Here is a 27,931-nt window from a genome sequence, read left to right as displayed (position 1 = left end):
TACATTTGACATAAAGTCATTTTTTGCTCTCAGACTCATGAATGGCATCACATAAATCACGTTTGTTTGCTTTAGCTGAGAAAATGTCATTTTTCTATCCTCTTGCAGCATTTTCACTGCATTTGTTTCCATTAAAACACAGATTGTTGCATCACAGAGAAAGTTGCACACATGAAAGAGCAGCTGATAAGATCTTCCCGAACTAAGCTAATGCAAATAAGAGTTTTAAATCAGATAAAATAAGGAGGGTTTGCAGGTCTGGAGCAAAATCTGAATCCTGCAGGCTTTGTTACCTTGCAGCACTGCAGCAATGCGAAGGGTCTGGGTGCAGATAATGACGCCGTGCACTGGCAACAAGTTTAAAGCAGATACTCTTCCACACTGGGAAATCTTATTGGCAATTGTTTACAGATAATGATGCTTTTTGTTTTGGTGTCTTTTTTTAAACCAAAAAAAAAAAACAGTTAGCTATTGTGGTAAATACGCCCCCGTTTTGGGGGGTTAGAATCACCTGTTAAATTGACATTCGTCACCACGATTATCTACACCCGCAAATGAAAAGAAAAAAGCTTAATCTTGAACTGCCACATAGGTAAATTGGTAAAAGAAAATACAAATGAAACGAATTATGGGCAATTATTTCAATATTTCTCTTCACTCCGTTTTTGTTCTTTAACTGACGTTTGGGGGCAGACACGTTCATGGTGGGTTAATTGAAGTCATGAGGATTAAAACCACCTCTGTCATGATCCTTCCACTTTTCTGTTAAACTACTTTTCAGTATGCACTGAGGCATATTTCCATGTGTGTTTTCATGCATTGTCTAAAAGTTAGTCTCACCCTATGCTTATAAGGTCTACCTTGGGGGTTAGCCTTTCAATAGATCGCTCTACCTGCTTTAAATGGGAAATTGATTGCCTCTGGGGCTTTTTTTTTCTTCTTTTCCTGATCATGGCTATTTAGAAAACCACTTGGCAGCCCACCTTTAACAGAAATGCATACATAGTAAGGATACACCTTTATATTTTAGCTTAGAAGCATCCTTTCCAGCTTTTCTCAGAGCTGTATGAAATGTTTTCCGCTCATTTCTCTTCTTTATTGCCACGTGCATTTGATTATGCATGTGGCAGGAGGTCATTACTTCCATCTGCTGCTCAACCAGGTGGGTTATGTGAACTACAGGTAGGTTGATGGGGAGAGAAATGATGCAAATATGGTGGGGGGGAAAATACATTGAATTAAAAAAAAAGTTAGGATTTATGGAAGAAGAATGTTTAGGGTGGAGATTGGGTTGTTTTGAAAAAGTAACATGAAATGAAAGAAAGATTGTCAAATTCTATAAGGCTTTCAGATTCATGGGTAATAGATGGACTGAAAGCACGAATAATTGTAAATGTAGAGCAGCAGTCACAAGAATGAATCGTGCATATGAATTACAGTCATAAAAATAGAGAAGAAAAAAAACAAATGATTTTCCACTGATGAATAAGTAGCTAAACACAAGTAGAAGACCAGAAGATTAATAGTTCCTTTAATTACCCTGTTCTTGATAAACCAGCTGCTCTTTTTAGTATCACTGACTAAAACATTTTCTGCTCGTGCATATTTTCAGACGTTACTTAACATTGTCAAGGGAAAAGATTAAGAGGCTCTAACAGAAGCCCCCCCCAAAAAACTGAAATACATTCTTCTGTGCTTCTCTGTGGGTGTGTGTTAATCACAGGTGGACCTGCGTCTGCTTATGTGAATGCAAACCTCCTCTGCACAGGTGTGGCCACATGGGGCCCAGTGAAGACAAATGAAGTGGGTGTTGCTGCAATTAATTGCTCATGCATAGATTACCAACATCTATAAATATATGAACTGAAATGCTGAATCTGTGGGGAACTGAGGGAAAATAAATAACATTTTCAGGATGAAGTGTAGGGTTAAATATGAATTATTAAAAAGAAGCAAGGCCATTCTTCAAATGATGTATTCCTTTTTTTTTTGTTTTGCCAATCTTTGCATTTTATTGATGGTATATTGAGGCTTTTTTGTAATAAAAGTACTTTAACTTGTAATAAAAATGATTGAAAGCAATACATTTGAAACATTCTAAATGTACTGAAGATGTTTTTTAGTACTTGTTACAGCCCACGTGGAGTAATCTTGTTCAGAACTGCCTGGATGTTGCTTAGGAAATGTTTCAAGTAGTTGCTATTAATGCATTTAGCTACAGATTGGAGGTTTTTTTTGTACACCATTTTTTGGCCATCTAAATCTATAGCAAGGGTTTTTATAAATTTAAGCCCAATAAAGCCTAAAAGTACCAACTAAAATTCAGTTGAATAGGAGTAAAAGCAACATTTTTAAACTTCTTATAACCTAAAATGCACATTACAGCAACGTCTTACCTATTTATCTTAACTACCGGTAAGTTAAATAGTTTAATAGTTATCAAACTTATAAGGAAAGTAATTCATAGTTTTATTTCCTCTATTTGATTGGTACAGAGGTGATATGAGTTCTGCTCCAACACTATTCCCACCATAAAAACAGATCTCTGTGACAAGCAACACTATCAAACCTGCATATGGTGAACTTACCAGCATGTTATGCACGCCATGCATCTGCCTCTCTATGCTCTCAGTCTCTCAGGTGCATCACCGGGTGTTTGTGCGTCTGTTTTTGTCGTGGCTCCTGTGTGTGTCTGTTTATTGCACGTACCTGCACTTGTAAGAGAGGCATCTCTCTCCGCAGGGCTTGCTTAACTAAGATTAATTGCACCTAATCCAGTGTGCCAGGTGGAACACGGACCGTGCTGGGTGTACTCAGGCAAACACAGAAGCTCGCTTGCAAAGAGGTGCACACATCCCATTATAGCATAGGTTTCTGTAAATTAGCCTCACACCTCTGCTGACGCTCAAACCAGAACTGGATAGCACCATTTAGTTTTTAGACAAGTTGAGCATTTATCACCCCTTCCTTCCTCTGACAGGTGAACACGTGCAGGGGCAAAATACTGTGACAGAGGAATGGGCGAGCTCCACCCTAATATCAGCAGCAGTTACCCCCCAAAGATTGTAGAAAACATGTTACTTTTCTTTGCAGAGGAAGAGAGAAATTGAACCTTTTTTTGGGCCGTTTACCTAATATTCCTTCTGAATTCCCCTTTAACCATCATCAGTTAGTCATAACAAACACCCTTTTTGTTATAAAACGACGATTAGCCTGGTTGACGCTTAAAACTTTTCAGATCTGAGAGTTTTTTTGTGTTGTCTTGGTTTACTAGTGTCCTCTTTTAAACCTCTCGGCTGAGATGTACCTTGAGTTTGTTAAAGCGGAAAAAAAAGATTGTAACTTCTCTAAAATGTATAGAAAAGTGACCAAGACTGACTCATTCTTGCACTCTGTCCTCTCCTGTTACTAACCCCTTGGCCATTGGTGGTTGTGTCATACATCTTTCTCTGACCAATGTGTTTTCTTAAAAAACAGCCATTTTTTTGCCCCTTGTTCTGCCTTTGACTTGTTTTTCTCTCTTTTTTTTACCCAGCAATGTCCTCCCTTAGGTTGATATTTTTTCACCTTTCTGACTGTCTGGAATCTATCTTAGTTGTCTCTTCACAGTGAGGTGCATGGGCTTGAGTCAACTCAAAGCTTATTCACCTTTTCAGAGAATGGGTTTTGTTTCCCGAGACTCGGGGAACTGCCGCAGAGACACTCCAGTCTGTTGAATACTTTTCCAATGTATATTTTAAAAAACACTAGTGCATTTGTAATCCCCGCAAGCAGTTGCATCACAAGATAAGAGTTTATCTCATATCACTCATATTTTGTTGTCTTCAGGCTCTGGTTGTGCTTAAGACGACATGGTCTACATAACAATCCACTTCATATACTTCTATCTGGCTTTGATTCTTTTAAGCCTTTTATACACACAATAAAAGCATGATCAGCTTGCGTGCAGTGAATCCTCTCAGCCTGTTCTACCTCATGTGACAGAAATGTAAACATTTAATTAGTCTGTTTTCTTGTGCTTCAGTAAATGGAAAAACAAATTGACAAAAGCCTTGAAAGAACATTGGGATATACCTTGGCTGCATAATGTCCTTAATTTAGGGGGAAAACCTTATTACAACAGTTTGTGAACAATTCAGTTTAGTTTTGCTGGAAGCCAATATGGTGTTTGCTTAAGAACAGCAGGGAAGAGAGAAAGAACCAAATAGACAAAGTTTGTTTGTTTGTTTTCTCTTCACTTAACAGGCATAATGTGTTTTGACAGTGGAATCTCTGTGTAATTGTGTCGAGCTTTACCCTTTCACACCTGAGCATTAGCATCCGTGTTGACGTTCTTTGAGTTATCGTAGCTCTTAGACCGTACACGCAGCTGACGTAATTCCAGCGGATTCTAAAGCGGAGAAAAAACAAACAAGCTCCCTCTAGACCTAGGACTTCTCTGCGTCTGTAGATTGAACCTGTCTGCCCCTGCTGCATGTGTGAACGCAGATTTAAAGGGTTAACTCAACAACCTGTAGAATGAATCAGAAATTCATAGCAATTTATTCACAAGACGATACTTAGATAGAGTTATTGTAGTTTAGCTTCGGTTCAGTAGTTTTTCTTGTCTTTTCTACCTAATGAATAGTTTAAATTTAGAGGCGTAAACCTTTTAAAAGCCCTCCATTACCTTAATACAGAGGACATTTGTGTCTGGTTTAAACGCAAACATATTTATTTTTATGCTTGGGATTCAAATCATTCTCAATTGAAAGTGTGGCTGTTTGATATGTGATCATCCAACCCTTTGTCTTATTGGTTGGGATCCAACAGCTGCCATGCTTGGTTAACCTTCCCAACAGCCCATTTTTGGGAAGATTTCAGTTAAATCATAGCGATAACAATGACTCAGAGAAACGGGCTTCAAATCAGCTCATTACAGCCCAGTGAATAAAGTGGGCGCTTACTACATACAGGAGTTGATGTTAATCCACATATTACGATTATTTCTAAAACAAATAGGTGTCCAGGAGTTCAGAACTTTAAATAAACACAAGTAATTTCAAAATAGAAAGAGAAAAAAAAGAAAAGTTTGTTGATACAAATGACATTGAAGACTAGAGCTTAGAAAATTTGAACAACCAACACATTTGAAGCCTTGTTCATTAATTTAAACACCTTTTTGTCCATTATTGGATCTGTGTTGAGTGCATTTATGAAGCATTCTGGCTGCCTTTCTTTCTGAGTTACAGCGCTCTTAGAATGCAGTCTGAAGTAAAGGCAGCATCCCAGCTGTGCTGAATGAGTGGGTCAAGAGTTTAGACTCATTAAATTAGGTGTGGTGTGCTGAGTCCTAAGGGTAAAATGAAATAGTTAGAACAGCTGTGGCTGTACAGCGTTCTTCACTTAGCAAAAGGACTGTTGGAATAAGCTGTCCTTAAACTGTGATGCTTCCAAACATTAGTTTTGTTTTACTTGTGGTACTAAAGTTTTTATTGGATTGTGGCAGGTGATTTTCCATCACTCGTGAACTTCACAGATCCATCCAAAAGTTCCCTTTTTAAAGTAATTTTTAGAAAATGTTAATACTTTTCATAAAATTAGATCTTTTTAATTGTGATGTAAAAGATCAATGTATAACAAAATATCTAATTTATTAGATCTTTGCTAATTTTATTATATAGAAAAGTACAATTGTTTAAAATCAGAAAAATAAAATGTATGCCAATCCACATTCAAGCATGGCTGGTGGAACATTTTTAACACCTAGATTAAAGGAAAATTAGAACATACAGTATCCGTGTGGATTAAAATAGATTATTGATTATTGCAGCCTTTGCTGCCCACTAATTTGTTTAATGCTGTATATGTATGTGTAGTTAAATAAAAGCACTCTGAGGGCTGGAAAAATCTACAAAAACAGGCAAATAGACTAGCTCTATAAAGTGCAAGTGAACTGATAAATGTTACAGCTTTTACACGATTTCTATAAATCTCTCATCTTATGCAATGTAAAATTACAATTTTTGTTTTTCTGTAATGGGTTTAACTACAAGCATGGGACTAAAATGGGAGGTACAACAATTATTTTTCCAAAAAGTCTGAGATTGAAGCTATAATTGGAAAAAATATATTTCAGCATTTGAAGTTAGGTTAGGATATTAAAATTAACCCCTTTAAACTGGAGATATCGCTGGTGACAAATTTATTACACATGCTCTTTGAGGCATTCAGCATCAGCTAAATAAGACTGTAGAAAGCGGCTTTTCATATCAGCTTTGAATCGATACCCAAGAACGGAACTAACGTAAATTGTTGCATAACGGCACATAGCCGCTTTTCTCCGCGATAGAATTAGCTGATGTATGAGGATTGCATAACCCCTTCACTACTAAAGTGTTTCATATCAGCACAAGGCTGCTTTTCTCTGCTTCAGAAATGTTTCTTAGTTTGGTTGGGACTGTTGGCGGGAGTAAGCCTGCGCTCATTTCCCATCACACTCTTTCTCACTAGCTCACAGCTCTCACAACCCCTTGCTAACATTAGCGGTTCAACAAAAATGACGACTAATATCGAAGCTATCCAGCTGTACAGTGTAGATCCAGAGGCCAGCTCGTACGAGGAAAACAAAGATCTTAATGGATCTATTGGTCTGGAAGTGGATGCAGCGGAGCAGGGAGCTGATTGTAGTTTTTATGCAATAACTACAAATGTAATTTTTTTTTGTCTTCCCCCTGATTCACCTCGATTTGAATAAAGTAATACTCAGAAATGCTGTTTTAATTTTAATTTTCTTTACATTTGTCCATGATTGTGAGAAAGATTCTACAAGAACATGAGTGGGGCTTTACATTTTTCAACAAAAAAGATTGATGAATCAATAGGTACATAGATGCATGGATAGATGTTAAGGTATTTGTACACTTGTTATAGATGAAATATGTTCTGTAATTCAGAGAACCATTTATTTTACTTGGGAAATGGAAAATCTTATCTGGGAGTTGTTTCCAACTCCTGAACCTGACAAACCTTGAGGGTGTACTCGTGTTGGTCTCGTGTGTACTCTTGTACCGGTAAGTCACCATTCCTGGCTCATGAAGTCGCATTTTCCTACATGGTATTTTTTCTGATCTAATCTGGTACCGTTCATCTGTTGCTAGCCATTTCTGCATATAGAGTGTATTGCTGGGGTGTGGGTGTGCAAGCATTTCTTTAAGACTGCATCTGTTGAATGATTGGACGCCCCACTTTGTGCATCTTCACACTCGAACACAAAATGCATGCTAAAACGGGCTTCACTGCCCGCACAGAGAAGCGGTGGCCTGCAGCACGCAGGGTCCACTGCAGTTAACCCCCAGTGTCAGTGAGCATTAGAGTATGGACTATCTGTCTGCTTCATGTCAGACAAACACACAAATGCTCTCGCAGTGCCTTGTGTTGATCGCAACTGTTGATTTTTACTGCGAAAAGGTGAGGAGTTTTGCTCCTGGCTTATAAACAACCTCCATTCTGCATGACACACACCTATTTGGCGTTAGATGTTTAGCATGCGCTGCACAGCATTTGTAGGCTTCACACCTCCTACTTTTCTTTTTTTTCTTTGCTTTCTCTTTTTTTTGTTCCCAAGTGTTATTCACACATGCAAAAATGTGTGAAAAAACGCACACAAAAACATTTTATCCATATATCCTCCTCCTTCCTCTCTGGATCCTGTAAGCCTTACTTAATTCTTGCCTTCACACAATCTCCCTTAAACACACATTCACTTTGTCTCTGTCAGATGTCTCTGCTCTGTTCACTGTCTCACACACACACACACACACACACACACACACACAATCCGGGAGCACTAAGGGAATGGGCAGACTCATTCCCATCTGGCCCTCAAGACCTCGGCTGATTGATGTGAGAGGCAGCAGGGTGGCATAAATGAGAGAGGAATAGCAAAAGGTGGGCACGCTCCCACCTCCACACCCTGACGATATCGTTAAATTGACTGTTCCCAGGCTAATGTTGCCATTGTGGACATATCAGCTGCCCTAGTAATGCGGGCGATGATGGATGCAGCGATCAAAAAGTAGTGCTGCTTGTTGTGTTCCTGTCATTTTATAACCTTTATATGGTATATTATGTATTGACTGATCATTCCTCTTTTTCTCTAATAGACACATGTATGGACAATGTAACTGTAATGTAAAACTTTTCATTTTGTGTACGCATTTTCTCCTCATGTCTGGATTTTGTAGTTTTGACGAGGGATTTCCTGAGCCAATGATGTCATCAGAAATTGGGCCCAATCACATAGTGACAGACTTGATCGAAGTCGGATGTTGCAAACTGTTTAGGGAACGGATATTCAATTTATTCTCATTAATATTATCAGCGCTGTGTTTTTCAAGTTCATTTTTACAGATAAATATTAGAATTCTTAATGAACAGATCACGACATTTAATTGCTGTAAACCGCAGCAGAATGCAGCACCAGTTTGAGCAGGAGGCGTACAAAAACAATTTGGTAAAGTTAGTGAGATATTTACAGATTTGGACTCAACAACTTTTGAAAAAAATATAAAACTGACAGCAAGTGTCCCTATTGGTTTGTCTTAACACAAACAAAGGCAGCCAAAAAGAAAAATGTATTTTTTATTTTTAATCACAATTAAAGGAGAAACGGTTGCCAAGTGACTGTCAAAAAAAAGAATAATCTTGGGGGAAAATGGTGACTAAGAAAAAAAAAAAAACAAATATCAATGTCTTAAAAACAACCAAAACTTGTTACATTGATATGAGATCCTCATGAATACTCTTCATCATATTCATGCTACAACTATGGTTTTGGAAGAAAATCATTTTTAAGAACATTTAATGGGGATTTGAATCAAAAAAATGATAAAAATGTTCTAAAGATACTAAAGCTACGGGCACCAAACATTCACACATGACTAATTTTCAGCTGTTTTCACTGCTTAAAAGTTAACTATTTTTTCTAGTTGAAAGTTGCACCATTTTGACTTGGTTGTTCAAGCTATTTCACAAAAATGCACTCTTTTAAGTGTTAAATTATATGTATGATAATTTTCGGGGCAAATCCAGATTTGTTTATTTTGCATTTGTTCATTTTTTATACAAATATATTGTGAAAGTATTGTTTGAGGACTTGGTCTCAGCAGATTCTCAAAATCAAATGTTTCAGAATTGGATTAGGTCAAAACAAACTGGACAACCTTCCTTTTTTATCTAGTTTTGTCTCATTATTTACTTCAAAAACAAGTTTAGTTGATGAAAAAAATACATTAATGTATTTATCTTTCACATTGTTGTTTTTACTTTTTTGCTGAGACTTTTTAAAAACCATCTTTAAAATGATTGTTATCGCTAAGTAAAAAATTCTATGTTTTAATGTTATATTTCATTACAGATGTTGTGATGTCTTGCGGCTACAATACATCAGCAGCTTACACGACTCTCATAAGCCCAGAGATTGCTCTCCTCCTTTTTATACCTCACACCTGCAATTCATGTTATATGAAGAAACAAGGCACTGATCCTGTGGCATTTACAAGGCTCTTTGCTTTGTATTAGATCTTAGGTGGATGAGCTGGCTGCCTGCCACTGGCCTGTAGCTTTCCTCAGTTTCTCAATCTCAGTTTCTCTATCAGGCTGAAAGATTGTCTGCATGTCGTCTGACCCCCTAGTGCAGCCTTTAGTTGTTTGCTTTAAAGTCCTCCTGTCTGTTTCTTGTGAAGGCCGAGTATCTCTCACATAGTTGGACTACAGCTCAGTCAGTGCAGATTTAGGACTGTGAAGTATTCCTAAGTTATTTCACCAGATGGCCTTTGCTCGATACCATCCGCTGACTCACTGACACGGTGTTTGGATGTGATAACCGACTGGAAAAGTATTTTCCAGTTTCATTTTCTCAGAGTGTTGTGTGCAATGGTTAGCGCTGCTTTCTCAGGTTCTAGGCTGAAATAAGCTGCAGGGATGAAGTTTTGGAAATTGTTCTATTTTTCAAATTCAGATCTAGTCACACATTTAGTTCTGTGTAGGGATGGGTACCGTGCCCCGGTATTGAACCAGCCCCGGGGCCACGTTCTTCAAGACCGCAGTATCGTTAAGATGATCTGACCTGAACGGTTCTGCTATCGGTACTGGAGAAGTTACTTTTTCTTTTTTTTGTGTCCCACAAGATATGAGCGTTATCTGCCATATTTAACTCACCAAGTCAGTCAATTTTCCGTTAATTAATGATGATATTAATTTCGGTATTCTCGTTGAAGCGGAGAGCTCTGTCTATTTGTGTGCAAGGGGGCTGTTGTTCAGACAGCACGCGCCGCGCGCGCACACACAAGACAAGGCAGCGCGCACACACAGCCTCATAGGGGACACGTGAGCGACCCTAGACTAAGAACACCCGTTTCTGCGTAAAATTAATGAAGTTTGCGTCAAGGAGTCCCTACCATACTGTCACCTTGCTGTTACGATGACCGTATGTTGCGCTGTCTGTGTAAAACACGCTGAGAGGCGGGGCTTAGATTCACCGCTCATGATTCCAGACCCCTGACACACTATCAGCTGCTTCCTAATACTTAATAATAATTAATGACCAACGATAGTTGTCATCCGTAAAATTAATATAATTTATTGGGTTTACTGGATTTAAACAAAAATAAATAAATAGAAAGGAGGCTGCATCAAAGTGAATTTGTTTCCATCATCTCACTCAATCCTAACTCTGGTGTTTGACAGACAGAAAAGTCTATTCAAGGTTGTGGAAAATGGACAAAAGATCAAAGGAAACATCACGCTCATAAAGAATAAAAATAATTAGATTAAATAAATATCCTGTCTGGAACATTCTCATGTATAAAGTAAAATGTTTTGTTAAAAAAAACAGTGTTGTTGCATAATGAGGAAATAAAACACTTTATGTTCTTAATTTGTTATTTATTTTATTTTTTTCCGTCCTCAAAAAGTATCGATAAGAGTACCGTTAAAATACCGGATCGATAAGCAGTATCGATAAGAGTAGTAGTACCGTTAAAACCTTAACGATACCCATCCCTAGTTCTGTGGCCATATAGTTGCTTGGACAACAAAGCATAGCTTTGCCTTTTATTTAATGTTATTCTAAATTTTCTGACCAGTAGTGGTGTCGCCTCTGCTCTGACACGTATTGAGTTTCCACCTTATACGGCTAATAGCTTAATTAGTATTGATTCTAACAGAGCTCCCATCAAAGGCAACACTGTCAAGAAATGTTTAACTTCTTTACTAAGAAGAATGAGGACATCAGTATGAACCCAGGATTGTTGAAGTAAATAACAGGTTTTTTAAATGATGAATGCATGGCTGTTTTGTTTCTTTTCTGGTTAGTTTTCAGATATTTTGGAGTAAAACTGGATTTTTTTTATTTTATTTTAGAATTTTCTAATGGCTCATCTTTGCTTGTCAACACTCCAGACTTTTACTAATTCTTCTGTCTTTCTGTCTGGGTTCACATCTGTGGTTTCAAATGAGACTTTTGCAAACAAATCTCAGTGCTTTTCACTTGAAAACCTGTAAGACAACCAGAAGATTTGCGAGGAATCTTGTCTGTAGTGTCTCTTAAATAAAGCATTAAGTGAGCGTTAAGTGTTTCTTAATGTACTCGAGTTCAGCAGGTTAGAGAGAAGTATGGCCTAAAGACGGTGGGTTAAGCATCTTACTGCTCACTTAGATTTGATCATGTAAATCGATAGAGGCTGAAGGAGAAGGGATGGCTGCTGCGCATTCTTTTTTTTACATCAATAGTTTTGACGTTTCTGGTTCTCGGCATCAGTGACATTGTTTTTTCCTTAATAGTTAGCAAAACAAAACCTTTTAATCAGGAAATCTTCTTGTAAATTCAACTAAAACACGATCGAACTATTGTGGTGTGCAATCCGTCTGAAGCCATCTGCCAGAAACAGCTCTGTGCTTGAAGGATTGCTGCAGAAGTGAACCTTTGTAAAGTTTTCTAAACAAAGTATTGAAGTATTGAACACACATTAGGGTTATAAAAGATGAGATGAGGCAGAGGAGATGGCTTATCGTTTTTCTGCTGTTGTTGACAATTCTTCAGCTCTCATTCGGCGTACACGGGAGCTTGTGCCGAGTTTCCTTCCTAATGACAGGGTAACGGGGCAGGTTTACGCGTCGGCGGCGTTTCATAGGTGAGGACTCATTCTGAGAAAACGGGTGCACAGATGTATGAAGTTGTTCCGCTGCAGATTGTCCTTCATTGAGCTCCAAGGGTCTTTTATTCTGCTCATTTGCTGTACGTACTTGTAAATGTTCGAAATCCTAATGACTATTTTTGTCCAGCCAGAAAATGTAGGATCTCAGGTTTGTGTGTTTCTTTTCACTTGACTCCTGACACCATCCTCTTCTCCGGTTTGTCTCCAAATTACATCCTCGCTTTCCTTTCTGCACCATATCTTCCTCAATTTCTCTGCCCTTTTCTCACCCCCCCCCCCCCCTGCCCATTTGCCGCGCTTACTTTTGTCTCTTGACCATGTCAATCACAAAATAAAAGGGCGAGATTAAAAGGATAGATAGTTTCATCTGGTCCACCTCTGCTCGACAGCCTGTGAATAGGGCCCCTGTGCCCGGCTGTCCTCCATTGCTTATGATGGTGAATTTCAGATCCATGTTCTCGTTGGGGCGTATGGTTATTTTTGTTTAGTTTTTAGTTTCTGTGCGTTTTTCATCAAGGCACAGAAAACATGTTTACAAAAAATGTGCGTTTTAGCTTCAGGATGTGTTAAATTAATGCAAAAAACAAAAAAAACACAACCTCAAGGAGTCACATGCCTGGTTGCAGATTCTTCTTTTGCTCTAAGCCACTTTAGACACAGCGTGAGCTCTGTAAGGTCACATTTCTCCAAGTGATCAAATAGAATGATAATCTGTTTTCAATTATATTGCTTCCTGCTTTACATAGCATCGCCTTGAGGGTCACATTCATGCCATTAGAAATAGACAAAGGGGAAACATCACCTTTGTAACGAAGGAGAGATTATCGTTTCGGTTCTGGCTCACCTTTATTTCTCTTCCCACCCTTTTTTTTGTCAGGTGCTGATCTTTCATTTCGTCCTTTTAACACCCCCCTCTCCTTATCTCCACCTACTGTCCTAGCTTTTCCCCCCAAAATATTTTACCTATTGCTTTCCACTGTCTGTTTTTCAGTCTTCCACTTTGTTCTTGTTAACAGCCCCAGCAGGAAAGAGATGGGCTCTTCAGACTGGGTCTAGGGGGCCACAGCTGCCCAATCACAACCTGATTTATCAACGTCCTCCAGCTAGCCTACATAGACATACTGCTTTGCTCACTTGCGCTGGATGTTACTTACAGCCGATGAGGCAGGGTGTATTTCTAGCTGCGCGTCCTTAGGAGCTGTCTGCTGTAATGAAATGGCTCTCCCTGTAATGGATCTAGCCTTCTCCAGAAGCTGAAGCCGACCCGTGTATCTGTCCAGCTGTTTTATCCTCACTGAGATATAGTTACTGACACAGAAGATGACAGTTGATCCCAGCTGATGCGCGTTTTTGACAACTTTGTTACAACCATCTGATAACAAAATATCGAACTTTTTGTTTGTTTGTCTCAGTTGCAGAGCAAATTTGTCCTTCACGCTCCAAATACTCATTTGCTTGTAGATTTGTAACGTCCTTATCCCCCATGTTCCTCCTCTGTTCACACACCATGTCCAGTTCCAGATGGCCATTAGATGTTCACGCGTCCAAAAAAAGTGCTGATTATAGTGAAGCTCATCTTGGAGATACATTTTTTTTTTCTTCAGTTGTTTCATTTCCCTGAGTTTCCATGCCTTACCCTCCGCTTGTGCCTTTGTCTCTGCCTATAGTCCAGTACCAGATGGAGATGATGCGTTCTCTGCGTCACGTCAACATCGACCATCTGCATGTGGGCTGGTACCAGTCCACCTACTATGGCTCGTTTGTCAGCAGAGCTCTACTGGACTCCCAGTTCAGCTACCAGCATGCCATTGAGGAATCGGTTGTTCTCATCTATGGTGAGTAGAAACAGGAAATAGTTCTGATCAAAAATGCACATCAATTTCTGAATAAATGTAATCATCGTGCAAGACATCCTCCAAGAATTTATTTTATTCAGATGTGTTTATATATGTATATAGAAGTGAATAAACGTGAAGTTAAAAAAGTTTGCAAGTATTAAAAGGTTACTTTTATTAAAAGATGGTATTATTAATCAAGTTGTTCACAGATGGACAGTATGCAGGTAGAAACTTAAGATTAATTTTTTTCTAAAAGCCAAAGTTGTACATGTCTGCTCTGGCTGTACATTTACCCTTTGAAATGCCTGCACCACCAAAGAATTAAGCACATTTTGAAAACATTTATTTTTTTTAAAAGTTGTGTGTTTTACCAACTCAAGGCAAAAAGCAACAAAAAATATTATTTTTATTGATTTTTCTTATCTTGGCTGACTTTTACAAGGGTTAACAATCTTCTCTGTCAATGAATGCATTTAATAATAGTTAATTATGACGATTAATTCTTCATTTCCAGACATTGAGCATAAATTAAATAAACCTTCAAATTACATTTACAACCTGTTTTTTATTCCTGAATGTCTGGCAGTTGAAGATTTGAAGACATTCCCAAAGCGACCCTTTTGCAGCAGAATAAACCACAAAGCTGCATAAAAATGATTGTTTTGGCAAGCAGAATGAAAAACAGTCTAATTCCGAGCAGAGGGATGGTTTGAGTCAGATGTTTATACAGAGATAAATCAGTATTGTAATGAAGTACTTTTCAAACATACTGGGGAGCGGAGGGTCTGTTAATAAAGGCTTTGATGCAAATCTGCATCTTATGTCTTTAAAATCAAAACATGGGAAAGGTTTGATCGCCCGTTGGCATCTGAGTGAGGCTCCAGCAGCTCTCAACTTTATTTGGGCTGGAATAGTACCTTTTTTAGCCCCTTTCACACAGAAAATCATTTTTTCTCTCACTTTTTGTCATTTCTACTGACACAAAAAAATGGCCTATCTGACTTTTTCAGTTTTGTATGAACTTCAAATAAATTCAAAAGGTTTGTAAGTGTGTATTTGGGACGTGACGGATCTGTTCTTAAAGGTTAATTCAACAGAGTTTGCAAAAGTGTAACACAAAATTCCAATAGTCACAAACCTGTTTGACAAGATTCACACAAGAAATGGAAATTCAAACGGATTTTGAGTGTGACTTCTTTATCATACACTTGCAAATTTGAGGATAATCTCAAACGATTTACCAAATAAGTACAGATTACAAATGAAATCACCATCATGACCTTTATTTAACCAGATTAGGACCCTCTTAGACCAGCATGGCCTTGTGCCCATGCAGAACATGTAAAAAAAAAAACCTGTTAAACCATAAAAGACAGACAAGTGCAAATACAATAAATAATATGAAAATAAAGTTATTTGTTGTCAAATGCTTTTGAAGTTTTGAGAGGATTCATCTGCCTCCAGAGATTTAGAATAAATTTCAAAATTTTTGTCCTATGCTTTTTTTCCCCCCATTCAAAAGCATAAATTGTATAATTAACATAACTTAATTAATGCATAATGTTAAACATCAACAAATATTTCCATGTAATGTTTTTTTTGGTAGATGGACAGCAGAACATGCGGTTCTTAGAGCATAGCAAAATAATAAAACCTGTAACATGGATTTTGTCTTACAGCTCATGAAAGGAAAATGACTGGAGACGTAGCACGTACCATAATAGATAAAAGAAAATCTCTCTTTTTTTAAAATATATATATATATATTAAAAGAAAATCATCCTAAAATCCACGATCCATCATAAACTATGCTATGAGAAGTGGAAAAATCCTCTATAAGTTATAAAGCGTCTGCAATCTGCGTGTATTCAAAGGATTGTGGATTTGCTATTTTTCCTCTTAGGTGACTTGTTTGGGGTTTTAAAGTCCTTTAACACAGGTTTGTGATTCTTATCAAATTCTAAGAAATTTCTGGTTTCAAATGGGATATTATTTGCACACCGATGGATACACATTTGTAGATCCCCACATACACATTTTCAAATCGCATAAAGGTATTTTTTGTTATCATAGTTAAACCTTTATACACTCTTGTCATGTAAGTAGTAAAGCAAGCACTGTTTGAACAGACCTGACAGGATGCCGAAGCCCACCGTTTATCACAGCAGGGGCATCCGTCAGTCATCTGATTCTGTGATCCTGGCTTCCGGTGTGTGGTTTAGCACTGTATCACCTGTCTTTGTTCCGGGGGAAATTGCTACAGGGGAATAGCAGCAATTCTACAAACACATCATTTTTTTATAGTTGATTCAGCTCTACCAATGTATGAAAACACCAACTGATGTCTGCCATTTTACTGCTACTACTGTCAATTTCCTTTTCTTTAGCTGACTTGTGAAAAGGCGTTTTTCTTGTCTTCAGCGGAAGCCATGAAGCAGTGATCACAGATGCAAAGAAACATATTTATTTGATGATATTGCGTCACTGATCCTTAGATTGCGCAAACGTATCACCACAGTGCAGAACAAATGGCGCCCTTTGATCAAAACGCCAGATTGAATAATTGTCTACAGTTTAAAAGCAAAAAGGAAGACTTACCCAAGGATTGAACCAGATTACTTTAAAAGGTACTTATCCATAACGGGAAAAATAAATATTTTATTTAAAAGTAAGAAAAGGCTTCAAACATTGCAGCATTTCCATAACTGTTAGTATGAAGAAACTGCATCTCTTGTCTTTTCTGAAACTTTTCTTTCTCCAGATTGTACAAACTGATGATGGATCATTTTCAGGAACATAACTTTGATCTTCTCCTGCCAGCTCCTCTAAAAACCTTGTAGTCGGGTGGTTTTCTCATTCTAAACCAGGCCTCCTGTTAATGTCAATCAATAATTCAGCACTTAAAGGATCAAAGCACCCCAAAGGAATTTACATTATCTGTTTAAAGTCAAAGGGGAAGAAATACATTGATTTCTTCTTTGTTTTCTTTGTCATCGGCTCACCGGTCATTTCATGCCGATGAAAGGATCAATCATTCGGACGACTGGTGGGTAAATGGCTCCTGTGCAGTGAGCTTGGAAGCAAAGTGGGTAGTTAAGCTAACTGGTTAATTGCGTTCCCCGTAGCAATTGTTTCTACAGGGGAGGCAAACAGTTGAAGGTTATAGGTTAGAATAGACACACATCTTACTAGAGCTGCTAAGTCAGGAACATTGAGTGCATCTGATGGGGCTTTGTGCCTCATTAGTAAGAAGCTTTATAATAACAGTTTACCCCTGTTTGGAAATATTAAGTAGAAGTGAATATTGCATGGGTGTTGACCATTTGAACTTTCTGATACCTCTGTGTGCTGCTCCAGCAAAATACGCATTTACTTTTTTGCATTCATTTTTTGGGCTTTCTTGGTATTTTGCGTGTTGAATAAAATAAATACTTGTTGGAGGAAACAAAATATATACTAATTGCTTCCTTAGTACCACTAAAAAAGAAGAAATTGCATAAAAATCCCAGTCTAGTATATTCTGCATTTCTATGCAGAGCATGGTTTCTGTGGGCTTAGGAGAGCTGTCCTGATCAGGACTTTCTTCCCTCTTGGCGGCGATGAGCCGTGACTCTCGGCTAACTGTCAGTTTTGTTTGGGGCCAGCTAATCTGTAAGTAAATGACCAGGCAATCGGAAAGGGAATTGTTGGCACCAAAACTTCATCTGGGCTGTCAGTCCTTTGGATTCAAAAGATTTATTCGGAAGGCAACGGAAAACGTTGAAAGCTTTGGTGAAATCTTTTTAAATAAATACAATAAATCAGAACAAGTGGAATGTGCCACAATACAAGTTGGACCACAAAACATCTTATCTTATGTTTTTCTATCACTGATGTCGCCATGGGTTCTTATAGCTTAACTGTTAGCCCCCAAAATTTCTTAGTCATTTTTTTTGTTTAGGAATAAATTTAAGATTCATAGCAGAGGATGGCAAACAGTTGCTCTTAAGGCTCCACCATTAAATAAAAAATAAAAAAAAAACATTTTTTTTAAACAGGAAAATCGTGTCTGATATTTTCTGTTTGTTTAATCATTAGCATCTTTAGAACTCTCAGCCCATTTCTCTTTACCTCCCATGAGTGCTGTTAGAGCATGCAGGCATTATTATGTGAAGGAAAAAAAAACAAGGAAACAAGATTTGTTAGCTGCATAAAAGTAAACAATTCACTTTTTTTCTTGATTTCAGATCCCATCAAGACAGCCCAAGGCTCCCTGTCTCTCAAAGCCTACAGGCTTACCCCCAAACTCATGGAGATCTGCAAAGAGAAAGATTTTACACCAGAGGGGTGAGTGGTTTTTTACAAGAGTACACAAAAACACTCCTGCTGCTGCTCTTTGGATTAAGTGTAGCAACCATCAAATATTCCTTTCATCTATTTGTTTAAAACCATCGGCCCCTCATTGCCCATACTTGCAGTTAAATTTTCCCCTTTTCCCTGGTTTAATTCTGTTTATTTGGGGAATGCAAACACAGCCTGGTGCATCCCCAGGGGAGGCATTTAGTGGCAGTTGGAGATGGACGCTGATGATGATGATCATCATCATGATTTATCAGCTCACTCCTCCTTGCCCGTCAAATAAATGTTCCATGTTTACGCTTTTTGTGACCCCTAAGGCTTATCGTAATTGCTTTTAAATTGCAGCTAAAAACAAATGTAATGAGGGAACTATTTCCCATGCAGTTCATTGCGCCACTAGAGCACTAACTCACTCATGCAAAAAGCATATGTATAAGGATGCCACAAATGCTCGGGCTAATACAAGCATGTCAGTGGAACATGGAAGTCCCAGAAGCTTTGAGTTGCAGTCAATTCCAAGCAGCCTACTATTGGAAGTGTATTTGGTACTATTTAATTTCCACCCCTCTGTATTTTTTCACCCGTGTGAGTCCCTTTCCAGCCAGTCTGTTATTGACCCTTAGTGTTGGGCCTGGACTCAGGATTACTTTAGTTTCTGCAGCTTTTCATTAGTTCCTATGATTTATTATAGCTCCAATCTGCCACTTTCATTGTTCCCAACAAGCCTCAACTGAAATGGGACAGCCCAGGGCCAGAACGGGTAATATTAGTTCTATTATTACAAATTCAGCTTTATTCATTTTTATTTTTTTCTATTTACCAAAAATTCATACCCTTTTTTCTTTTCTTTTTATCCCCAAAAGAAAAAAAGGAACAGTTCTTCTTCAGCTTCAAGCATTTGATGTTGAAAGGTTGAACATACTGTGGTCCACATTGAGTGAGAAATGTAGATAAAAGTGCGCTGATTGGAAGCAGCCCCTTTTGAACTTTCCTCCAACTCCATGATTGCCGTTCAATAACTTCAAGGGGTTATTATTTTGGTAATGCATTTTATAGTTCATTAAATAGATATTTTTCCCCAAATTCTGACAAACACTACTCATTTTATTGATTTCTCCCGATGTTCTGCTATAATTCATGCTCACTTGTCTTCTCTACTCAACGCCCGAGGCAGCTTTGCCAGCCTTTGTGCCTCAATCTTATCTTAAAGTTTGCCTGAGGGAATCTTGCACTCAGAATCCTTAACATGATCAAATGATACACTTCCTGTCCATATATCAAACAAACACGCATTATGTAAACATCTTTGTTGCTGGAACAATGCACATATTAGAGTAACTCACTGAATATTGATCCTGGGGATGAGATTTTAATACTTTACCTCTATTTTGTAGAACATGCTGCAAAAAAATCAACAAATTGCAAACTCAACAAAAACAATCCATGTGTATTGTAGGTCCTCATCATTGTTAGTAAAATTCACTCTACAGTGAAAAATAAAATCAGTTTATAGAGGGTTAGATATAAGATAAAACCTTAACTAAGGATCCTTTCCTGCTAAATGTCCTTGAAAACGTATGCAACCCCCCATTCTTAAGTATACTCTGTTATGAAAAGTGATGTCTGTTTTTTTAGAAAGACCAACTGATGACAACTGTGTTTTTGGTGTTCTTGTGGTATTTTTGTCATGATGGAGGACATCTATAAAGAAAATTAAAACTGCATTTCTGAGTATTTTTTTATTTAAATCCTTGGGAATCAGGCACAGACACAAAAAACGCTGTTTGAAAAAGTTTTAGTTGCATAGAAAATACACTGGGCGGGCCACAAGCTTCCTGCCCTTCTGATGCATCCACTGGCAGACGACTAGATCCATGTACATCTTTATTTTCCTCGTCTGAGTTGGCATCTGGCTCAAAACTGTATGACTGGATTGCTCCGATATTTCTCTGCATTTTTGTTGCACTGGTAATTTTAGATTGGGAGTGTGAGGAGCTGCAAGCTTGCAGGAGAGCGTGTTAACAGAGAGCTCAGTTATAGGTGACAGGAAGTGGGGGCGGGGTTGGTCCACGCTAAAAGAACAACTCAGAGGTGAATTTCTAATAAACTCTTGCAGCTCTGCAGAAACATTCCTAGAAAATGACACAGGTTTTTTGATTTTGGCTTAAAACGGCATAATCATAATTCAAAGACCACCGGGAATGCTTTTACAATAGATCAAAAGATGATTGGAGTGGGACTTTAACTGTTGCACCACTCTGCCTGTGTTTTTCTGAACTTTACTTTCATCTTTTTTTTAATTGATTTAACCTAATTTCTTTCATTTTCACCACTGACACTCATGTGTTCTCATTCTAGCTGCTTCATTTAAGCCATCTGTCCTCTTGGAAAGAAACAACTCATTTTCTGTTTTTGAAGGGAACACGTCCTCTGAAAGTGGACTGTTATGTTGAGCTGTCTAACCAGATTTTTCCAGTGTTGATGGAGAAGAATGAAAGATCCATTAAAATACATTAACCGACAGATAAACAGAATCCAGGATCTGAATTCATAATCTGTTAGTGCTGGGTGACCCATGTTAGGATCACAACCATCAGCTTCATTTTCCTTTTCTCTCTGTGTTTACAGCTTGAAGAAGGCCAGCATTGGCTTTGAGAACATGTTTGAGGAGGTGCCCATCGTCATCAAAAACTCCCACCTCATCAACGTGCTGATGTGGGAGCTGGAAGACAAGTCCACCGTTGCAGACAAGCACGAACTGCTCAACCTCTCCAGCAGGTCAGACATAACCTCGTGCACCATTTTACCCAATTAATTTATCTTTGTAGATGAATTTAAATCAGTACATGATACTTTCCTCATCAGGAGGATTTTTGGAAGTTTCTTATTTTTTACTTGATTCTGTCACCTACTGATTTTTAAGCAGCTGTGATGATTCACATAAAGTAAAAAGGCTCCCATTTTAAAAAAAAAAGAAGAAAAGAAGACAACATTCATATTTTTAGAAGGTCTTTTGTCAGATTCACTCAACTTTCTCCATAAACGCAGATACATGATCTCATTACAGTTTTCTTGAAAGCAAAACTCAGAAAAACATAACAGACAGCATACCAGGAAAAGAATTTTAATCTGCTGCATCAACCGCACAAATTTAAGTCCTGATTCTCGCATACTTTAAGTGAAGGCTACACTTTTGTGCATTTTTTGAAAATACAAAATAAAGTCTCCTTTGATATGTTCTTTCCCCCCAAAATCTAGATTCTTTTTTAGACCATTTCCTTCCTGTCCTACATACATTTCCATCGGTGGTGCCTGAAGTCATTTCCTCCAATATTTCCATGGGTCTATACTTCAGTAGACAACCAATGGTCCAAGAAAAGAAAAATGCTTTCATATACTGAGTTGTCTAAGCTAAAGGTCAGGCTAATTCCTTAAAAGAAAAGAAAAAAGAAAGAAATTGTGGTGCCTTGAAATATTTGCAGAATGCTTAGAAAACATTCCTACAACTGACGAAATTTTATTTTAATCAGTAATTAGAAAATTTCCAAACATGGGATGTTCATGGAAAAACTAAAATATTGTTACAATTTATTACTCGTAGTTACTACAAGATTGCATAAAAATGGCTGTTTACCTGCTTGAAATCCACATCATGGTGAGTCTGGAAGCCCTGCTGGCTGCCTTCACTGGTGCGACTTAAAGCTACTGCTGAATTAAAATTGATTTGACATTAGGGAACTGTTGGGCATTAATCTCTGTCTTCTGCAAAGTTCTTAAAGCCACCTGATGAGAACAGAGACAGAAAAAATGATTGATGCCTGCAGCTTTATCCCTACCTCTGTCTTTTTCCTATTTTATAAACACAAAACAAAAACTATGAAAAATCACTCATGTACACATGCTCATGCAGTACACTGATAATGCATGCTTTTTTAATTTAATTCAGCTAACAAAACTAAGAGGTACTGGATCCAAATTCTGTCTATGAAAAGTAATTTCTCACAAAAGCTGTTTTGGATCTCCTGTGTTTGCCTATTTGTCATTTAATGCAGAGCTGACCAGCACTAATGTGCAGCGTCTGGGTCACATTCAGATCACTTTTGCCACATTTAATATGCGCCTGATGGTATCCACGAGGCCAAGGTCAGAATCGGCGGATCTGCAGTGCCATAGAAACAACTGCAACTAGCTGGATAAAATAAACTCTGCTGTCTCAGTTAATGAAGGAATGTGTCAGTTAGTGCCACGCGCTGGGCTTTTATATTAGCTTTAAATGGATTTAGAGGAAAATGTAGTTTGGTTGTAGAAATAATTCCTATAAAGTCTTGCTTCTGCAGACGACACTCGTGGCACCTATAAATGCTTTAAGCAAACATTTAAATGTCACACGTGCTTTTTATTTTCAGAAACGTGTTCACAAATAGGATATCCTGTCAAACTGCTGCGCATGATAGGAACAAAGATCAGCCCTGCACATCATCTCAAACTGAGGCTCTTTAAGTCGTGCATTTAAATCTCAGATGCTCTCAGCATCAGCCTCTGGAGCATTTATCAGCAATCATTTATGGAGATAAACTGCTGCAAGTGGAGCAACAGCAGTGGAGCTGCTAATCAAAAAGCTTCCCAGGGGCAGGTGTGAGAAATTAGCACAATAAGCACAGAAAATGCTGATTTAGACACGGAGGTGCCGGTTCTTTTCATCTACATTCTTCTATGTATGTAAACCGTTACTTAAATGAAAAGCACAAGAGAGCAGCTTCCTAGGATGTATGGCTAACCAAGCTGAGCACCAACAAAGTCATTTATTATGAGTTGTCAGATAGACTTGCTTATCTTTGATGTTATTCATTTTTCCGGTATGACTGCTATGAAGTTGAAACATAGCTTTTGATACTGCTCAAATGGGGGTGTATCATAATTGTCTTCCCCTCGGCCCGACTGACACGACTGCCCCTGCAGTGTCTTGCCAGATGAAATTGTTTCCTGAAGTTGTCAGATAGCTGCACGGCTCCGTCCTTGAAAGGAATTGTAATGTCCGTCTTTCTGCATCTTCTGCTGACAGCCCCACCCTTTTCCTGCACACTTCCACTCTTTCACAAAAAGAAAAAAAAGTCAACGATAATGGGTTTTATTCACTGTTTTTCCTTTTGTCTCATTTTCCAATCTGCAGCCCCATTTGTCAATGTCATCTATGTGAAAAGGCTCAGTGAGTGCAGTTTCACTCCACCAAGCAGAGTTGTTCTTACCACAGATGATGATGTTGATCAAGGTGATGGATTGCATGAATGGAAAATTAGCTATGTAGCCTTTTCAACCCAACCAACAGCCTTCAAGTGTCTCTGCGGCATTACCAGCTAGAGTGTCCTCATCAAAGACCGCTTACAGATTCAGAAACAAATTTTTAAAATTGCAATTAAAAAAAAAAAAGGAATTATGGGTATCATAAAAATGGTGTTCCAACTAATCATATCCAGCTTCTTTATCACATTTTGCACAAAACTAATGAAGTTATGTCAGTTGGCTGATTCAAAGCTTCCTAGGCAGTTTCTTTGATTTCACTGGACTGGGTTAAAATTTCAAACGTTGATGTTTATGCTGTGCTGCATTTCACAACCAGAAACTAAACGAATCTGCATTTAAACCCCAATTAATCCATGAGAACATAGTCGTAATATTGTCTATCTGTGCTTTTAAAAGCAATGTTTCATCTTTTCTCTTATTTACTTTTTATTCGCTATCTGACACAAATAGTTCACAGCTTTTGCCCAGATTTTTAGTTTTCTTTACAAATTGCCAAAATCTTACAATTTATAGCTTTAGCACGTTTTCTAAAATAAAATCCCTTTGTATTGACTTACCATATTTGTTTACTTACTTGTGTACTTATGGTTGATCGCCCTGCTAATTTTTACTTTAGACCCAAGTATGTTGTTAGCTTGTTTCATGTTTCATTGCTTAAATGAATATATAGTTGTTCTCTTGTTTATCCTGGGAGTTATGGTCTAAAAATAACACGCGGTAGTCGAAATCCGTGAACTAGTCAGTTTTATTTTTGCACATATTGCTGATGTTTTAAGGCTGTAAGACTCTAGAATACACACTTGATACACTTTTCTCAGACAGACATTAATATTGACCATTTCTTAGTAGAACTCTCAAAGTTTTATCCTTTGTAAAAAAAAAGTTCAGTATTATATGATTCAAAAAAATAAATCTTTTAGAGATTAAAGATTCATCTAAATGTTGCAAACTGAACGCATTCTGTACATGACACAGGAGATTGCATGACAATGCTCTACAGCCAATCAGGACGCATTATAGCGAGGGACCACTGTATTTCTAACTGCTTAACAAGCAAAAACCAGCAATTTAATGGATTAGGTTTTTGGAAAGAAACATTTCTAATTAGAAAAATGTCCAATTTGTCAGGTAGCACAACTCCAGGTGGCATTTATAGTTTTATCACTGTAAGCATTTATTTATTTATTGTGGAAACATGCAGGGTGAACTAGTTGGAGAAAAGTCCCAGGAGGGATCTTTGATAGAAGGGTGTCTGCCAGAGCGAAGGAGGTTTACAAAACTGCAGTGAGAGCAGCTATGTTGCATGGAGTGGAGAAAGCGGCACTGACAAAAACAGAGGAAGCAGAGCTGGAAGTGGAGAAGTTAAAGATGCTGAGATGTTCATTGGGAATGACAATGATGGACAGGCAGTAAATTAGAGGGACAGCACAGGTAGGACAGTTTAGAGACTGGGAGAGTTAGGTTAGACTGATGCTTTGGTCAGGTGTAAAGAAGAGATGAAAGGTCAATCAGGAGTAGAAGTTAGGGATGGGGCTACCAGACGGGAGGAAGACCTGAAAAAAGACACGACAGATGAGAAGATGACAAAGATCAAAAGGAGATGGAGACAATTTTCTGTGGCGATCCAGTGGTAGAAGCCAAAATATTCTGTTTTATTCCATTTTAGTTCTATTTACTGAGTCAATATTTGAGAAGTTGCAGTAATTCTAAAGCTCCCAGTTTGCATCCGCTATGCTTTCTTTACAGTGACTCCATGAGCAGCTTTCATCAGAAAAACTGAAGATGATCAGCTAATTTAAAAAACAAGGAAAGTGTAATCAGAGTAGTTGGTGATGTAAACAATGTGTTTAACTTTCCAAACCCACCCCAATGGAAATTGAGTATTGGGTGTTTTTAAGACATTCTTGTGGCATTTTTTGATGATGGAGAATATATAAAGGAAGCTGATCTTAAAATTGCATTTCTGAGTATTTCTTTATTCAAATCCTAGTGAATCAGGAACTGACAAGAAAAATGATTTTTAAAGAAAACTTGTTGGTGTGATGTAGAGCAGTGTTTTTCAACCTTTTTTGAGCCACGGCACACTTTAACCTTGACAAAAATCCCGCGGCACACCAGCATCCCAAAAAAAAAAAAAAAGCAGAAACTCATAGTCTGTTTTGATCTACAGCCCCCCCCCCCCCCCCCCCCCCCGGCAATCTGACTTGCATTTTTGTGATAATTGTGGCAGAAAAAGCAGGAAGTTGCAGATGTTTTTCTAAAAGATGTAATAAAAGTTAAGTTACATACAAGCTGTATGTTCGTTGTGTTTTCAAGACGCTGTCCCTTTAAGCCAATGCATCATGGGAGATGTAGTGTGAAAACTGCGAGAAAACGGCAGAAAGACTCGCGTCTCTGAGCTTCATGGTTTTGTTCACTTGTTCCACGGTCTGATACCGGATTCTGTGGAAAGCTACACCGCTAAAGACGAGCTTTAGCTGGTGTTTTTGTCGGAACTGACTGAGTTATGAGCTAATTTGGAACAAGGAAGTGGAGACTTTAACCACTTCTGATTGGTCAGACTGATGACATGTGATTAAGCCTTCAAGAATGATTGGTGGAGTCGTGGAGACAGTAAAAGCTGCGGGACTTTTCCTTACACAGTTATAGCTGCAGCTATTTCGCGTTACCGTCATTCTTATCAAAATGTCTTTAATAGAATCAAATAAACACAAAGAAAAAAGTATTTTATGATCGTTTATATTCCTAACTACTCAGTGTTTTATCAGGACCTGTTTGGATGAACAAAGAGCTGATTTCCTGGAGATGGGAAATGTTTTTAGATCAGTTAATGAGGGCAATTTCCCACGGCACACTTGACCATCTCCCACGGCACACTAGTGTGCCGCGGCACACTGGTTGAAAAACACTGATGTAGAGGCTACTACATCAAGCCACTAGCTCCCTGCCCCACTCCATTCTGATGTTAGGTTGGGGTTGTGAGGGGCTGTAAGTTAGCAGGAGAGCATGTAAACAGATATGACGTGAAGTAGGGGCGGGCTTAATGAGCTACAACAGTCCCGCCCACAAGTCAGATGTGGAGTTCTAATGAACTACTGCCGCTCTGCAGAAACTATCCTAGAAAACAGTACAGGTATTTTTGATTTTAGCAAAAAATGGTATAACCATGATTAAAAGACCTCTGAGAAGGCTTTTGCAATAGATCAAAAGATGATTAGAGATGGTCTTTCAGTCGATTTTCGACAAATATGCACCTTTGAAATAGATCTTTCAAAGGCTGTTATAGATTCTTGTTTTAAAGTATTGTTATGTATTGTTTTAAGATTTAAATAGAAAAATTACCGGTATGGAAATCCATTGGGGTTTCCCCGCGTAGGTTGGGCTGCACGGTGGCGCATTGGTTAGCGCTCTTGCCTGCTGAGGGACCTTTCTGCGAGGAGTTTGCATGTTCTCCCTGTGCATGCGTAGGTTTTCTCCGGGGACTGCGCCTTCGTCCCACCGTCCAAAAAACAGGCTTCATAGGTTATTTGGTCACTCCAAATTGTCCATAGGTGTGAATGTGAGTGTGCATGGGTGTGTGATACGTGTGACCCTGCGATAGACTGGCCTTCGCCCTTAAGTAGCTGGGATAGGCTTCGGCAGCCCCGTCACCCTGAAAGGGATAAACGGAAGAAGATGAATGAATGAAAATGAATTACCGGTGTTGAGGATTGCGGTTTGCAGTGTTTCAGCCGTTTCCACATAAATCTTTCTCCTAAGGGAAAATTTCCTGCAAATCTTTTTATCATATCTGTGTTTCAGCCAAGATTATGCACCGTTAGGCACAGATATGCAGAGGATTCTGTGTCCTTTTAGAAACAAATTATTCAGCTATAGAGGCAAGCCAGCAATCCTTTTTGCGCCCCAGTCAATCAGTTAAAAAGACTTCATCAGAATAAAACGTTCCATCTAAGAAGGGAAGTCATTTTCTTGGCAGGTTTGTTAAGCAGCCGCCCTCTGAACCTCCAGTTTACTGAATGTCAGCCAGTTTTAGTGTTTTTGTTTTTTCTTTTTGCATGTCGACACCGCCTGTTCTCTCCTGCACATAAGAGTATGTAAAAAGCAATCCTACAGTAAAATAAAAAGGCTACCATTGAAGCTGACCTTAAAGCAGACTTGGTAATGATAGGAAATCCCTAGGTAGACTTTGATTTCTAATGCAATATTGATTGCAAAGTTTGCAGACCCTTTGAAATAATTAAAGTCTTTGGAGCTTGC

At 38.3% G+C, this 27,931-nt stretch overlaps 1 protein-coding gene across 1 annotated transcript in view; it reads left to right on the top strand.

Annotated features, from left to right (window-relative positions):
• eif3h (eukaryotic translation initiation factor 3 subunit H) overlaps positions 1–27,931 on the top strand; it is a 56,667-nt gene that overhangs the window by 14,404 nt on the left and 14,332 nt on the right. Inside the window, exons 3-5 of the mRNA XM_004077766.4 lie at positions 13,865–14,032; positions 18,262–18,361; positions 21,002–21,151. Of these exons, the coding sequence (XP_004077814.4) occupies positions 13,865–14,032; positions 18,262–18,361; positions 21,002–21,151 (418 nt within the window). The remainder of the gene's footprint in view (positions 1–13,864; positions 14,033–18,261; positions 18,362–21,001; positions 21,152–27,931) is intronic.

This window comes from Oryzias latipes, chromosome 16 (genome assembly GCF_002234675.1).
Source record: "Oryzias latipes chromosome 16, ASM223467v1".
NCBI lineage: Eukaryota > Metazoa > Chordata > Actinopteri > Beloniformes > Adrianichthyidae > Oryzias > Oryzias latipes.
This window is presented reverse-complemented; position numbering and strand designations above follow the sequence as displayed.